Genomic DNA, 17074 nt, shown 5'->3' on the forward strand with positions numbered 1-17074 from the left:
TTAACAGGCAAAACAGTAAATATTCAACAAATACTACATACTATGATTATTGTGATAATTAGAAATCAGAGTTATGACTTGCATTCTAGAATATATGATGGAAGAAAAACTAAATAGGGATTCATAAAAGGTTTAGAGAGATTTTGGTAGTTCTTTTCACATTTCTATGTAACATACCAATTATACATAAGTGAAGTGTTCTATAACAGATATAAATGATTCTGATAAAGGTCAATGTTCTTAAGTTATCCTTTAAAATCTAATAATAGCCAATAAATCAGAATCCCCTATCTGACCCATAGGCTTGATTGCACCATATTTACCAAAGTACCCTACAATAACTATTAGAGTTACAAGATGTTTCACATAAAGAGTATTCCATATTTAAAAGTTCGGGACACTGAATTAAAGCAATTTTTTTCCTATGGAACCTCTTAGAGTATGTACTATGCAAATGGGCATTGCAAATTGGCAATATTTTCCAAAATTATTGGTATATTAAATCCTGTTCCATTGGTTCTATTAAGGGAATCACTGAAATATACTTTGGGAAACAGCAAGGTGCTTCCTTTCAGACCCTGAGACTGTATAACATGCTACTTTAGAAAATAATCTAGCATTAAACTTCTGTTATTTGTAATAAAATTTTTAAGAAGAATTTTTTTAACTTAAAAGACATCAAAACGTAAGGGAAAAAAACGTTTCCACACTATTACCTAAACTATCTATATTTTGGCATACTATGTATGACTTTTTCTCTAACTATTAAACTGTCAAAACTCACAAAACACTACTATCAGAACTTATGGTCATGAGAAATCAACCTAAAAAATATAAAAGCATTTGTGGACTCTAGATTCTGAAAATTCCACAAAATTTATTTTGGACAGAATTACCAATAAACTTAAATTCATGTAACAACACCTAATTAATGCCCAGTAATTCTTCTAGATATATCCTTACTTAGCTTCCTCCCATTCACTACAACAACTTCTTGATAGTTATACTGTAGACTTTTCATCATTGAATATTAAATATTAATATTCCTTGGTATTCTGTCCTAGGCTGTCATCTATTATCATAAAACTCATGATCATGAATTTAAAAGCCCAGAGGAACAAGGCAGGTATTGCATATGTTCAGGCTGAACTGTCCCAGGATAAATGTTTTTAAAAATAAGCAATAGTGGAACATTAGAACAAGTAAGAATAAAACAGCTCATAACTGATTACATTGAAAACATAAATGAAAGTTGGAAATTAATAGTAGTGTGTAACTATCACATTAATGTCAATCAGTAGCCACTGTGGAATGCATCAAAATTAAAATATGTATATATATACACACACACACATATAAAGAAAAATAAAAGAACAATATGCAAAGATTGTATTCTAGAGCAGTACTTCATGTAATGTGGGAGGGACAACTATCTCAAATAAATGACCCTTTAGATCAGAATAAAAGAAATGTAACAAGAGTATAACTAGTAACAACTTCCCTATCAAGCAATGTACATGCATATTAAACATTAGAATTAGAAAATATTTATTGTAAAGGCCAAAGTCAAGCTTCATAACACCACAATGTTTCAATCAGAATTTTGGAGTATACTTTGGAACTTGTTATACATATGAGAGAAAATGAGCTAGCCTCAAGTCAAACATATCTTATTAAGGACCTAATAATACATAGAGAACATAAACATTTGTTAAATAAAAATTGCTTTCTGAATAACCCAGGATAATTGCTTTTCAATTTACTAAAATAGATGGCTTAAAATTCCAAAAAGTTTCACATTTGGCACATTTCATGTTTTCTATGTGCAGAAACTTAAATATTAGTGCTTAAAGCCTGAGCAGTGATTACTATTGACCACATACCAAAAAAAAAAAAAGCTGTGTGTATCACAAAATGAGAGATTTTGATAAAATGCTGCTACCAGTATTAAAAAAGTATTAAAAAGCATTATTAAAAAGCATGTGCATTGAACATGAAAATTTTTACATAAAACAATTCATTCCCACCAAAAGTGGTTACACCAGAGTTGATCATAACACCAGATGCTTTCCATGTTTAACCTGTGGAATGATCCTATTTTATCATCAAACTGGATATGCGTGTGTGTGTGTGTGTGTGTGTGTGTGTGTGTGTGTGTGTGTTATGGAAAACTTCAAATTAACATATTAATACTACCAAATATATTTTTTAAATCATTTAGGGTTTTATTTTGGCTGAAATTTTCATTCAAATTAATTATAAAATAGCAATAGATGTGTCAAATAACTCTCATCAATATAATTACATAATTATATAAAGTATTTAAGCCAAATAAAATTATATTCAAATTCAAACTTACAGTTCAATTGCCTTGTTCCACATGATAACATATCCAGAAAGAATGAAAGATTCAATATTTACAATATGTGTATTTCCTCTTTCTGTTCCAACATAGAGCCACTTACTCTGGAAAGGTAGATGACAGTAAGTAATTCTGAAAGAAAGAAAATTATAATTAAAATATCTAAATTTTATATCTGCTCAGCAATATCTTTTCCTTGTAATTATTAGGTATTGATAGCTATGTATACCATAAGATTTACTATATGCTAAATTAGTATTTAGTTATTAGTAAGAAGATATGGAATAAATAACATTGGATATCATTAAAAACTATAATCACAAGTGTCTATATATATGAATTTACATTATTTCTTTTTAAAACTTTTAACATAAAAGTATATATTAATAAGGTATCATGTAATAGTCAATACATGTTTACAGTGAATAATGTTTAAATTAGGGGAAACATCTATTCCCTCAAACATTAATCATTTCTTATGGAGAATAACATTAAAAAATCCTTTCTGCTAGCTTTGTGAAATGTACACTACATTTATTATTATCTGTAATCATCATTTTGTACATTAGCACCCCAGAGTTTCTTGCTTCCATCTAACTGAAACTAAGTATCCATTAGTCAACCTCTCCATATTCCTCCCTGCCTTCTTTGTCCCAGCCTCTGGTAATCACCATTCTATTCTCAACTCCTATGAGAAAATAGCACTACAAAACAGATATATATTTCTGTTTTATGAAGAAGAAACAGAGGCAGTTTTTTTTTTTAATTTTACTTGCCTAAGACCAAAATTACCTCTTTCTACCAGGCCATACTGTTCATTATTTAGATAAGATTAACTTCAAATAGAAATTATGTACATATAAAACATAAATTTCAGAGTTCACAGAGAAGTGGTAGCTATATCAACATAAAACTATAAATTATTTACAGTTTCCAAATATGTAGCACTTTCTAGTAAAAAAAAAAACTTGAAAGGTCAGAGATCCACTGTATTCTTCCATAACTCTTATTGTTCTCTTGTTTCCCCAAAGGGCTTTCTGACCAGCTTTGGGATATGCTCCATAGCCAGAGAAACCATGACTCTTACATAGTAAATGCAAGAGTTTACCAGAGTTTTCAATTCACAACATAATCAGACTCTCTAGTTTGGCCTAATTGTACTCTGTAGTACTATGTCTTAAAACTTGAGAATAAGTTCATAGTTATTTCTTGCTAAAACATCTTGTTGATTAAAAGGTCCTAAAATTTACTTAGAAGAGAAGCCAGTAAATTGGCAAAAGAGCTGAACAAAATTCTGACACTAGACAGATCAATTTTTTAAAAAAAGAATGTGAATGATCAATTTATAACATGATTCCATCTTGTAACCATTTGGAATCTCCAATTTATATTCTCTGTTTTGTTCCCTGAATTTTTAAACAACTTCCCTCTTGTAACTAAACTCCACCTATTCAAGTATCCTACTGATAACATCCTACATCTAAAATGCTAAAAGTCCTGCTATCACATAAGCAATTAGAGTTAACTGACAATATCATTAATGTGTAAACTGTAAGACACTGGGCAATTTTGATTAAAACTTAACGTCTAGAACTAATGTCCACAAAGGGATATCTAATAACAATGCATAGGAAATAATATGATGGTCATGTTTCTAGGCAATGAAAGGTCAATTTTCAATTCAATCTTCAGTAGGAAGAAGAGGAAATTAATTTCAAAGAGGATTTAAGATCCTCTTTTGAATCATAGGAAAACTATAGAAAATCTACAAATGAAGACCTAAATACAGAGTTTCAAATAAAAACAAAGGAAGATTCAATATTACATGTATATTTCAGGGATTAACAAGAAAAGTCTAAAAACTCTAGTTTCAGAAATGAGAACTGAATCAAGAGGTAGAATTCCAGTGTAAACAGACTTTGTAGTACAATAACAATTAAATACATGAAGAAGATCATAACAAGAATAGAAATAACCCTTGAACGACCAACTACATTGTTTTCTGGTCTAAGGAGAAACTAGAGCCTTAGTGACAAAAAGGTGTCACCTTCTATACAACGTCCAATGTGAATGTAGTGATTAATTTGACTATTTAACAAAGATTTCTAGGCTACCAGAACTAATTAGAAAAGAGTAGTGTGATGTACTTAGGATGATTGACATAGGTAAGGGAGAGGGCATGGTTATACTTATGCTGTATATTTGATAATCCTAATAATTGATATCTTTATATAATTTAATTAATTATATTTAATAGTTATCCTTAATATGTAACTTATTTCTACTACCACCACTTGCTGAATGAAGAATTTTTTGTAGTTGCTACATGTGAGCCTTGAAAATTATTCTTGTTTCTATGTTTGTATTTTCTCATTTTATAATAAAAGGACATTCTTAATCTTCCATATATTCATCTATTCAACTTTCACTGAATAACTCTTAATATAAAGCATTGTTCTACATTATGACACACATATTTCTTTTCCCTCAAAAAATCATACTACCTAATGAGAAATAAAATAAGTAGACAAATAAGAAAAATAAGAGTAAAGTGTGTTGATTTTTATAGAGAGTTCAAAGGGAAAATTTATTACAGCAAGGAAAATCGAGGAAACCTACTGTACCTCCATTTGAATCAGACCATTAGAGACCAAAGCACAATATATATATATATATATATATATATATATATATATATATATATATATATATAAAACCTTGCACAATATATATACAATATATATATTGTGCTTTGGTCTCTAATGATCTGATATGTGTGTGTTTATATATATGAGAGTGTGTGCGTGTGTGTGTGTGTGTGTGTGTGTGTGTGTGTGTGTGTAAAGCTAAAATAATGTACAGACCTTTGAAAACTTTTTTCTGATCTTCAATTTGACTTACTTTTAGAAATTCTATAACTTATGTAAGAAAGAAGATCTAAATATTTCATGCTTCTTTATGCCCATAAAAAATACAAAAATAAGACAGAAATAAAACTCAACTAAAATTTAAATTAAAAACATTAATATGACAGTTGAATTTTTTTATAACCTCATGATATGGAGCAGTTCCATTATAGAAGTATAAGAAAGTCATTGATTTTTGCATGTTGATCTTATATCCTGCTACTTTGCTAAATTTTGTTTTATTGACTCTAGAAATCTTTAGGTGGTGTATTTTGGGCCTTCTGAATATAGACTCAAGTTATCAGCAAATAGAAATAATTTGAGTTCTTCTCTTCCTATTTATCTCCCTTTGATTTCCTTCTCTTGCCTGATTGCTATAGTTAAGAGTTCAAGGACTACAGTGAATAGGAAGGGTGAGAGGGAACATCCTTGTCCCTGATTTTAGAAGAAATGTTTTCAGTTTTTTCTCTCTTTAGGATAATGTTGGCCTTGGGTTTTTCAGATATAGCCTTTGCAATGTTGAGGAAAGTTCATTTTATCCTAAGTTTTTCTAGTGTTTTAAACATGATGAGTGCTGGATTTGTCAAATGCTTTTTCTGCATTTATTAACCATGTGATTCTTGTCCTTAACACTTATGTAATAAACTGCAGATGATTTCCTTATGATGAATCAACCTTGCATTCCTGGGATGAAACTCACTTGGATCAAAATTTACTACCTTCTTAGTATGTTTTTGAATGTGCTTGTCCAATATTTTATTCAGAATTTTTCATCTATATTCATCAGGGATATTGTTCTGAAGTTTTCTTTCCTTAATTTGTATTTCTCTGCTTTTGGTATCAGGGTAATACTGGCTTCGCAGGATGAATGCATTGTTTTCTATTTCACTGAATAATTGCAGGAGGAATGGTTCTTCTTTAAAGGTCTGGTAGAACTCAGCTCAGAATTGGCCTAGTCCTGAGCTTTTCTTTGTTGGAAGGCTACTGGTACTTGCTTCAATTTCATTACCTGATGTTGATCTGATAGTTTTCAACATCCTCATGGTTCAATTTGGGTAGATTATATGTCTAGGAATTTGTCAATCACTTCAAGATTTTCTAGCATATTAAAGTATCAATTTTCAAAATAGTTACTGATGATCATCTGGATTTCAGTAGTGTCTATGGTGATAGTTCCCTTTTCATTTATAATTGTATTAATTTGAGTCTTCTCTTTCTTTTGGTTAAGGATTAGTTTGGTTAAGGGTTATTAATCATGTTTATCCTTTCCAAAAACCAACTCTATTTCACTGACCTTTTGTATTGTTTTTTATTTTCAATTTCAATGACTTTGGTTCTAATATCAATTATTCAATTATTTCCTGTCTTCTACTTTCTAGGCCTCTGAGGTATAATGTTAGATTATTTATTTGGTATCTTTTTTTTAATGTATGAACTCAGCACTATAAACTTTCCTCCTACAACTGCCTTCATATAGTCCCAGAGATTTTGATATGTTGTATTACTATTCTCTTTAATTTTAAGAATTATTTTAATTTTTAAAATTTTCTTCTGATTTCTCTGCTACTCATTCATCATTCAAAAGTATATTATTTGATCTCTAGGTGTTAGAATGGTTTTTGGGTTTTACCTTGTTATTGTTTTCTAATTTTATCCCATTATGGTGTGACAGTATTTAAGGGTAAGGAATTCTCTTTCTCTCTCTTTTTTTTCATATTTGCTAAGATTTACTTTGTTACCTAAAATATGTTACATGTGTTGCTGAAAATAAAGTGAAATTCAGTTATTCAAGGATGAAATATTCTATAGATGTCTGTTAGATGCATTTTATTAATAATATTTTTTTTAGTTCTGAAGAATATTTAGTTTATTTCTGCATCATCTATCAAGTAGTGAGAGAGGTGTGCTAAAGTCACCCAATATTATTGTACTGTGGTCTATTTAATATTGAGAAGGATTTGTTTTATGTAGTAGATTCACCATTGTTTGGGCCAAAAATATTTACAGTCATTATAACTTGTTGTTAAATGATACCCTTAACCAGTATGAAGTATCATTCTTTGTCTCTTCTGATTAATTTTTGCTTGAAGTCCACTTCGTCTGATATGAGAAAATAGCTACTGCTGCTTGTTCACAGGTACCATTTGGTTGGTATGTCTTTTCCCATCCTTTTACCTTCAGTCTGTGGATGTCATTGTCTTTGAGTCTTGCAAACACATTGTTGGCTCTTGATTTTTTAATCCAATCTGCTGATCCAAGCCTAGATGGCTGATCCAAGTTTAGATGGTTTACATTTAATGTTATAGAGAAATAATTTTTATTTCCTGCCATTTTGACTTATTTCTAGTTTTTACTTCAGACTTGCTTCTCAAGTAATTGACTATTCTTTACTATAATTCATTCCTATGCTCGTTTTCATTTTTATTTTCATTTCTTCTTCACACAATATTTCATTGAGATATGGTGTATATTTTTTGGTTGTGAATTCTTTTAGTTTCTTTTTTATCATGGAAGGTTGTCAATTCTGAAGATAATTTTGCTGGGTATATTAATCTTGGTTGACATCCATTTTCCTTCAGTGATTCATATGTATTATTCCAAGGCTTTTAGAGTCTGGGTTAAGAAAGCAGTTGAAATTTGAGTTGATCAACCTCTAAATGTGACTGTCCACTTTTCTCTTGAAGGTTTTAAAATTCCATCCTTATTCTGTATATTAGACATTTTCATTTTAATGTGACTTGGAGTAGTTCTATTTTGATTCTGTCATATTTGGAGTTCTTTTATCTTATATTTGAATTTCCATCTCATTCCAAAAATTTGGAAGTTTACTAATATTATTTAATTGAAAAGATTATGTATTACTTTATTTTATATTTCAGAGTCTTCATCTATCCCAATGATTCTTAAATTTGGTCTCATGATGTTATCCCAAATTTCTTGAAAATCCTGGTCATGGGCTCTTAATATCTTTTCTTTATGGTCAATATTATTTTCAAGATTATATATTTTATTCTCAAGGCCTATTCATACCTGTAATCCCAGCAACTCAGGAAGCTCAGGCAGGAGGATTGCAATTTCAGAGATAACCTCAGAAACTTAACAAGGCTAATCAACTTAGCAAGACCCTCTCTCAAAGGGTTGGGATGTCACTCAGTGGTTAAGTATCTCTGGGTTCAATCACTGGTACAAAAAGGGGTTGGGTAACATAAAATGAACCAGAATATTCCCTTCAACATTTGAATTGTGAGGGGGAGAAAACCCACTCTGTCAATCCACAAAAATGTTTAGGGTCATATCTACTTAAAGCATTAAATCAAAGAGAGGAAAAACCCTTATCAGCACATAGAGATAAAATATGGGAATGTGAATAGTTAATATTTTTCACTATTAAAGAAAAAGCCACATACTAATTCTGAACTTGTCTTAAATTTTTCAATATCCTGAAATTTCTACCATTTAACTTTTTTTAAATAAAAAAGTAACAAATTTTTGGTTTCATCTTAATAAAGAAATACTATGTGGTTTTTAGCAAATATCTAAAATATATATTCCCCTTCCCATAAAAAATACTGGATATTAAAAAAACTTCCCATTGATGTAGAATGCTAGAATATTGAAATATAAAATCATCAATATTACCCAGAATAATGAGGGTTAATGACTTAGGCAGTATATTACACACATAAAAGAAATAAATTAGAAGTACAATGAAGAATGCATGTATAATTTCCATAATTTTTTCTCATTGTATCTATAAACAACAAGTTAGGGTTAGAGTATAGGATCTAATTACCATGATCAAAAGGTATAGAAATACATTTATTATGCATTTACCCTTTAAATGTTAGTCTGTGTTTTCAGTACCATGGTGCAAAGAAAAGAACATGTCATTGCTGGTTTACAACTAAGAGAACAAAATACTTAGGTAGTTTCCATTACTAGGTGATTGAATCTATATCAATTATATATATTCTAATAAAAGAAAATATAAAAAGAGCAAGCATACACATTAAATTGTTTCTAGCTATTGATATTAATAAAGAAAAAGCCAGTCAAGTTAATGTGAAACTTGCTCAATAAATAATTTTTGTACATTGAGTTCTTTAATTGATATATTCTTACCGTTCTCGGTTAAATTTAAGAGAATGAAGAATAGCTGGTCTTTTTTGTCTAAGGTTCCACAAATGAAGTGTATCATCTGAACTTGCACTGACCAAAGCACCCTGTAACAAAAAGAATACAAAGTAAGTGTGGGATTTATTTAATTTAGGGAAGTAGAAACAGTAAGCAAATTTACTGAATTTTCACTGCTTCAGGAGATATTTGTGTCTTTAAAACCTAAAAATATATGGAAAGACAATTGCATATACTTCAATCAAGAAGGTTACAACTGCTGAGAACAGAAGTGATTTATTACATATGGATGGTCAAGATGACTAGATCAAGTAATATTTACTAATAGAAATAATCAATACAGCATCACTGAAACTAACGAAGGTTTTTTTGTATTTTCTTTAGAAAAAAGTTTAGATTTTTTGTTTCTACCATTTACATATACATTATATATATAAAGAAGCAGATATCCAAATAGTTTTGTGAATCAAATATATAGTTTATATAAAAGTTCTCTTCTGTAAGAATTTTCTTTATGGTTTAAAAAGTTTATATTCTTACTAAAAAGTATATTTGGTATAATTTAATCTGCTTCTTATACTATAAGAAGCTTTACCTAGTATAAACAAAAGTATATATAATAAAAAAATTTCTCCAACAGAATTCAATATATTTATAAAATAATTCCAAGATTCTTTTTATCTAGCACCAGCAAATACAGATTAGTCCTGTTTGAACTACAATAGAATATTTTCTACTTAATAAGGCAGAAAGTATATGGATGGATACTGGCTGCCATATTTGTGGTGCATATATATATGAATATATATAAATTATATGTATAAAGTTATACATATATATAATTTAACTATTTCACTGAGTTAAGTAACATCATCTTAAAATATATCAGAACTTTTACTGAAATGATAGTTTCACAACTGAAAATGTCTAGGTGTGCCCTGTGGTTGAACCTAAAACTATCTAGATCTACATTCTCTAAAATTTATCTGGCAGAACTATGGTAGTTCTAAGATACCTAAAATGCTTCACATATTTTCCCAAGTATTTTATTACAAGTAATCTTTCAAGAGTTTCCAATATCAGTCATCAGTATAAAAAATTGTCTCATTTATATGCTAGGAAAAACTATATTGAAATTCCTAGCATTGATTATTTCCTTTGGAGTTAGAAAAAAGATCATAGGAATCTAAATGTCCTTTTGAAACAGTTCTTAAGCCTAAAGCATGCCTGTACCCTATGATGTTTCCCTCTAAATTATGTACCTGTGATTTTAGTCTTTGAGAGGAATAGCTTTATTTTTAAAAAGCAATTATCGAGCATATTGGTACATTTTTAAATTTTATATAACTTGCATATGTATACATAAATACATAAAAACACATGTACCAAGGGAAATATGTTGATATACACACTTTAGCATGAACTCATAATTTTATACCATGCAATATGATATATCCTATACATACCGTGAGAATTCCTTTGTTTACATGCTTTATTTGTAAACTTTTTATGCACTTCCTATGCATAAACTAGAAAGTTATTGGTTTGCTTGAAAGTGCTTGATAACCTATATCTGATTTTTTTAAAAAAAAATAGACATTTATCTCATTTCTCATAGAGGTGGAAGTTCACTTAGGTCAGGGTAAGAAATAAACATGTTATACAAAATTAATAAAATGTGTTTTACATTAAATTGTTATGTGCAAACCAAAGATATAACACATCAAGGGTAATGAATTAAAACACAGCATCATATATTCAATAATATCTTAGTGTAATATCTGATTGAATCTATGAAGAATCTGAGTATTATTAGTAATGATAAAACTGGGATGTAATATCATTAAATCATTGAGCATAACAGTACTAACAGAAGACCAGACACATGAAAGTATGCACATCATCGAGTGTATAAGGCTCATTTACAAAAGCATGAATCTTTATTAGCAAAAGCATTACTTATTTATAAAAATCTGTGATTATTTAAAATTGCAAATAGCCATGAGATCAAAACCTGGGAAGTATGAGAACATAATTGAGTGTGAGGTAAATCAGGGTGAATAGTTTATGATAAACACTGTAAACAATGCAGGGCGTATAAAAACTTGTCTCTATTTTCTCCTAGTTATGTAGTATAGAGGCAAACTTAGATCCTTCAAGTCAATCTTCAGAGTATGAAACCTAGAACAAATCATATGGAAACAAACTATGCCTAGTAGTATACTTCTGTGCAGAAGGCAAAGCACTAAGATTCCATAATTAGGAACTACAGAGTAGCACTGAGAACCCAAATGGTTGACATTCTGAATAATAATGATTAGTTATCATAATAAAATATTTTTAAATGTCTCCGCTTTTCCTCCTTACCTCCCTCTCTTTTTTTGGTACCCCATGGCAAGTGTGTCTACAAAGTTTAATATGCTAACTTTGTTGATAAGGAGTATCTCATAGTCTCCGAGAAAGATTTTAGGCCAAGAGAAATAAAAAATGGACATGTTTCAATACCACAATTTTTTTCTTGCCTCAAATATTTCTTATACAAAGTTCTATAAGACATTTTACCTATGTGTATCATCATAAATTGTTAGTATGACACATGCAAATATATGCAGAAACTGAATAAAAGGGCATCATCATGCTATGAGAAAACAACCAACTTTTTACAAGGCACTGAGTTTAATCTCTGAAGTGCACAAACTTTTAAAGTACTTTTTGCACTGGCTGGCTCACAACAGAAAGTAGCTATTTAAACTTTAGGATTCGCTGTAAAAGATCTGAGTCAAGCAGGCCATAAGTAACCTTCAACATATGGAAGATATGTAATTTTTCTGAGTTGATAAATACAATTTTTTTTTTCTAGAAAGTGTCTCATCATTGTAGCTCTGGAAAAATAGGGATAGGTACATTAGCATAACAGATATGCATACATAAATAAATAAAAATGAAGACAAATCAACAAATTCATATGGAAATAAAAGATAATATATATATACAGATCATGCATATGATCTGAATATATATATACAGATATATGCATATACAAAAATAAGGGCCTACAGGTAAATAAACAAGCTTAAATTTATTTAATTGAAAATAGAGGCAAAATATGAGTTTACAGCTGGATTACAAAATTGAAATCCATAAAAACGTCAGTTTAATGGCCAGTGAAATGATTGAAGAACCTTAGATTTTTTAAAAACACCAGTTAGGTAATTAATACAAATTATGTACACTACAAAATCACAATAAAAGGATCTTCTAGTACATAAATATTTGTCCTTTTTTATATTTTACTTATTCTTCTTAGTTATACATAATAATAGAATCCTTTAAATTTTAATAAATTGGCAACTATACGAGTGTGCCCTTTTATGAAAAATGTAACTATAAATAATACTGCATACATATATATTACCTAGAATCATAATACTTAAAATACTATGTCTCTTATAGATTGAGCATCCCAATCCAAAAAATCCAAAACCTCATATGTAAATAAACTCCGAATTTTTTTGAGTGTCAACAAGATGCTACAAGTAGAAAATTCCACATTTGATCTCATGTGACAGACTGTAGTCAAAACAAACATATTGAAAATATTGTGTAAAATTACCTTCAGATTATGTGTATAAGGAGTACAAAAAATACTTTAAAGTGTCATGCTTATATTTAGGTCCCATCCCTAGATGTCACATTATGTATATATGCAAAATATACAAAATTTTAAAAAATATCTGAAATTGAAATACTTCTAGTCCAAAGCATTTCAGATAAGGGAAACTCAATTTGTAATACTGTGGGTGTGGGTATGTTTTAAATAGTAAAAAATCTATACGTGTGTGTCCAATTATGGGTGTACATATATAAATAGTTAAAAAAAAATCCTTACCTCATTGATCAAGAATTGTAGCTGCAAGACAGCTGCACCACTTTCATGTTGGCAATAACAATCAACACCAGGTCTCCCAAGTCTAACATAAAAAAAGTCAAGGACGCTAACATTTTAATTAAAATGATTATTAAAGTGTAAAATAAACCAACTTATTTAGCAATTAGTGCTTTGCTTTTGAGTTACCCTTATTTTTTACATAAAGAGTTGAAAAGTTTTATTTCAGTTCATGCAAATTAAATTATATATGACAGATTTTAAAAAGCTGGGAAAAAAGAATGATAGTAAAAAATTAAAAAGGAGCATTTTCTTTCCCCAAAAGTAAAAACAAGGATTGAGAATTCAAATACATTTAAGATTTTACTGATTAAATACTTCTTTTCCTAAAATAAGTATGAGTAAATTATTTTAATGTAATAAATGAAATTATACTGTTAATAAAAAATAAATATGTAAGTAAATACATTAATAATATTGGTATATATAGAACCTTGGTAAGCATAATTTAAATCCATAGTTCATAATAAACAGATTGATATATTTGACTACATAAAAATATAAAATTTTGCATGGAAAAAGTACCGTAAATAAGATTTAAAAAACAATGAAATGTTGGAAATAGTTAGTAACATATTTTAAGAATCATTATATGATTATGTAAGTCAGAAAGAAAGGAGCGAAGATGGAGGTAAGGAAAGAGAATAAGAAAACCTAATGGTACAAAATTTACTTACATATTCTATGCCAAATGATATATGTCTCTCTGTTTATGTATCATTTGTTTCTTTTCATAAAGATGTAAATTACATGAGACCTTCTACCCCAGCTATAATGAGAAAACGGGCCAAATCCATCCTCCCACATAAACAATTAAAAGGCATAGACAAAATTCATATAACTAAATTTTAGACATTACTTATCATGTAAGGATGATGGTGATTTCTGAAAGAGATAGAAAATGTATTATGAGCCTTATGATTTCCTTGCTTACCTATAGAGTTTCCAGGCCAAGCACTGGGATGGGGAAGCCAGATGGAATCTGGCAGATTCACTTCATTGAGAGAGAACTAATTCTAGGTTGACCAAGGATAACTGGGCTCACAGACAGAGCAGCAAAGAAGAAAAACTGACATAGAAAGGACCTTCAGGAAGATCTTCCTTGAATATTTAGCAAAGTACTGATCAGGGAATAGGTTTGAGCAAACCACCTTAGATTGGGGAAAGAAAAAAACCAAGAGGAAATAATGTCTTTCTTGAAGACCAAATCAAGACAAAAACTAACAAGTGCTTCTTGAAGAACAAATCAAACAGGGAAGGAAAATAGTAAATCAATGACATCCACCATATAGTAGGTATTCCCTGAAACTGAATCAAAACCAAAGTGCTGAGACTGAATGAGGAGAACGGAAGATATGGGAAAGAAATGGAATGCAACTCAGAAAGTCAGCAATCAGGTGAAATCTAGAAATATCAGTTTTCATAACAGTGAAAATAATAAAAAAAAGACTGTCAGCACTGGGCATATTATGGCTTTGTTGGGGGGTGAAAAGGGGGGAGCTCCCCTCCCCAGAAAGTTTAAGAAAAACAAGCTCTACTGTCCAGCAAAACCAAAATCTGAGCAGAAAAGAGGCTCAGATGCTGTGAGATGAGCCAGTACAGAAGAGTCCCAGGACTTCCCAGTAGATTTAGTGAAAGTGGGAAAGTAGACCAGCTTAAAAAGTGCCTCATTATTTAAACATTCTGCGCAAGAAATCAGAAATCCCTGTAGTTTTCTAATGTTACATTTTATTTTATTTTTGTTTCTTTTTTTCATTTATATTTCTTTTATTTTCTTTTTTCTTGGTTTGGTTTCTTTTTGTGTGTCCAACAGCCAAAAGTCACCTATGCTTTACTTCTCACTCTTGCTTCTCTCGGTTGATGACCAAGCCTTGAGTCAAGAGACTGTGGCATGGATCCACAGGAAGTTCTTTCTGGGTGACAACAGGAGACAAGTCTACTGGTCTGTGGATCCATAGCACAGAGAAAGGCAGGAGGATTCTTGCTTCTGAATTTGGCAGTAGAAACTTTGTGATAATGAGAAAGTCCCATGGGAAATAGAAGTATGATGGGTCCAGTTTGGGTAAAAAGCAGCACAGTTCAGTACAAGTAATCCTGGCCAATTCCTCCTAGAATTGCCTAGAAGTGCCTGGTGGATCTAATGATACAATCTAGGTGCTTCCCAAATGCACACACCCCAATACATTGCCTAAGGCTCTTCGAATAAGAGGTGTGGCATAATCTGGATTGTCCACAGGATGCCTGGGTGAGGAATCCATCACAACAGACACACACAAAAATACAGATGTCAAAAACATGAGGAAACAAGCCAATAAGATGCCCTGGAAAGTTTTTAACCTCCCAATAACTGACATAAAAGACATAGAAGACATAGAAGAGGTTGAAATGCTGGATTAAGAATTCAAAAATTTGACTGTGAAAATAATCAAAGGATAAATAGAACAAGTAAGGAATGAATCAAGAAAGAAAACAGAAGATATGAAACAGAGATGCTGAAAAAGAATCAAACAGAAATCTTGGAAATGAAAAGCAAAATAAGTCAAATAAAAAACTCAATAGATGGGGCTGGGATTGTGGCTCAACGATAGAGTGCTCACCTAGCACTCATGAGGCACTAGGTTTGATCCTCAGCACCACATAAAAATAAAATAAAGATATTATGTCCACCTAAAGCTAAAAAATAAATATTTTTGAAAAACTCAATAGTTGAGCATACAACCAGTGAAACTCTACATCATGTACAACTGCAAAAATGGGATCCTTATTAGAATAAGTAATACTCCATGAGTGTATAATATGTTGAAATATACAGTCTAAAAAGAATAAAAGATTATTTTTTAAAAAATATTTTAAAACTCAATAGAAAGAAAAAAGATCATAGCCAAAATTAATGAAATGGAGATTATAAGAATAATATAAAGAATTGATGAACTGAAAAATTTTCTCTTTGAAAAAATAAATAATATTGATAAACCTTTGGCTAAATTAACCAAGAGAAAGAAGACCAAAATTAACTGAAATCCAGAGAAATATTAGAGATTAGTTTTCAAACTTTGGTTCAATAAACTGAAAAATCTAGAGGAAATGGATAAATTTTTACAGACATATGATCTACCAAAACTGAACTAAGAGGAAATAGAAAATCTAAACAGACCAAAGAGATTGAAGTAGTAATAAAAACCCACAGAATAAAAAGCCCAGGACTAAATGTATTCATAGCTGAATTCTATCTGATATTTAAAGAACTACTATCAATGTTTCTCAAATTATAATTCCATAGAACAAAAACGGAAGAAACACTTCCAAACTCACTCTACACAACCAGTATCACCCTGTTACCAAAACCAGGATCAACCTGATACCAAAACTAGGATCACCCTGATGCCAAAACCAGGTAAAGACCTTCAAAGAAAATTACAAGCAAATATAGACAAGGACACTTCAAAGAAAGAAAACTACAGGCAAATATTCTTGAAGAAAATAGATTAAAAAGCTTTAATAAAATATCAGCAAGTATATTCAACAACACATAAAAAGATCATACATCATGATTAAGTTGGTTTCATTCCAGGGATGCAAGGATGGTTCAATATACACAACATACCTCATAAAAACAATTTAGGGGGAAAAATCATAGGATCATCCAAATAGATGCAGAAAAAGCCTTTGACAAAATTCAATACCTCTTCATGATAAAAACCATAAAGAAACTAGTGTTTCATAATT

At 30.2% G+C, this 17074-nt stretch overlaps 1 protein-coding gene across 14 annotated transcripts in view; it reads right to left on the minus strand.

Annotated features, from left to right (window-relative positions):
- The window catches only part of Stxbp5l (syntaxin binding protein 5L), a 326815-nt gene that overhangs the window by 236073 nt on the left and 73668 nt on the right, over positions 1-17074 (minus strand). For 13 of the 14 annotated variants that reach the window (XR_013436856.1, XR_013436855.1, XM_078044143.1 and 10 more), the window contains exons 4-6: positions 13292-13373; positions 9391-9491; positions 2360-2494 (exon numbers count right to left, since the gene is read on the minus strand). Coding sequence is in view for 11 of the 14 variants with exons in the window: in XM_078044143.1 (XP_077900269.1) it covers positions 2360-2494; positions 9391-9491; positions 13292-13373 (318 nt within the window). In the remaining 3 variants the exon portion in view is untranslated. Of the gene's footprint in view, positions 1-2359; positions 2495-9390; positions 9492-13291; positions 13374-17074 lie in introns of those variants that run through there. The other variant, XM_078044149.1, reaches the window with a different exon arrangement.

Source organism: Ictidomys tridecemlineatus, chromosome 3 (genome assembly GCF_052094955.1).
Source record: "Ictidomys tridecemlineatus isolate mIctTri1 chromosome 3, mIctTri1.hap1, whole genome shotgun sequence".
In the NCBI taxonomy this organism is placed as follows: domain Eukaryota; kingdom Metazoa; phylum Chordata; class Mammalia; order Rodentia; family Sciuridae; genus Ictidomys; species Ictidomys tridecemlineatus.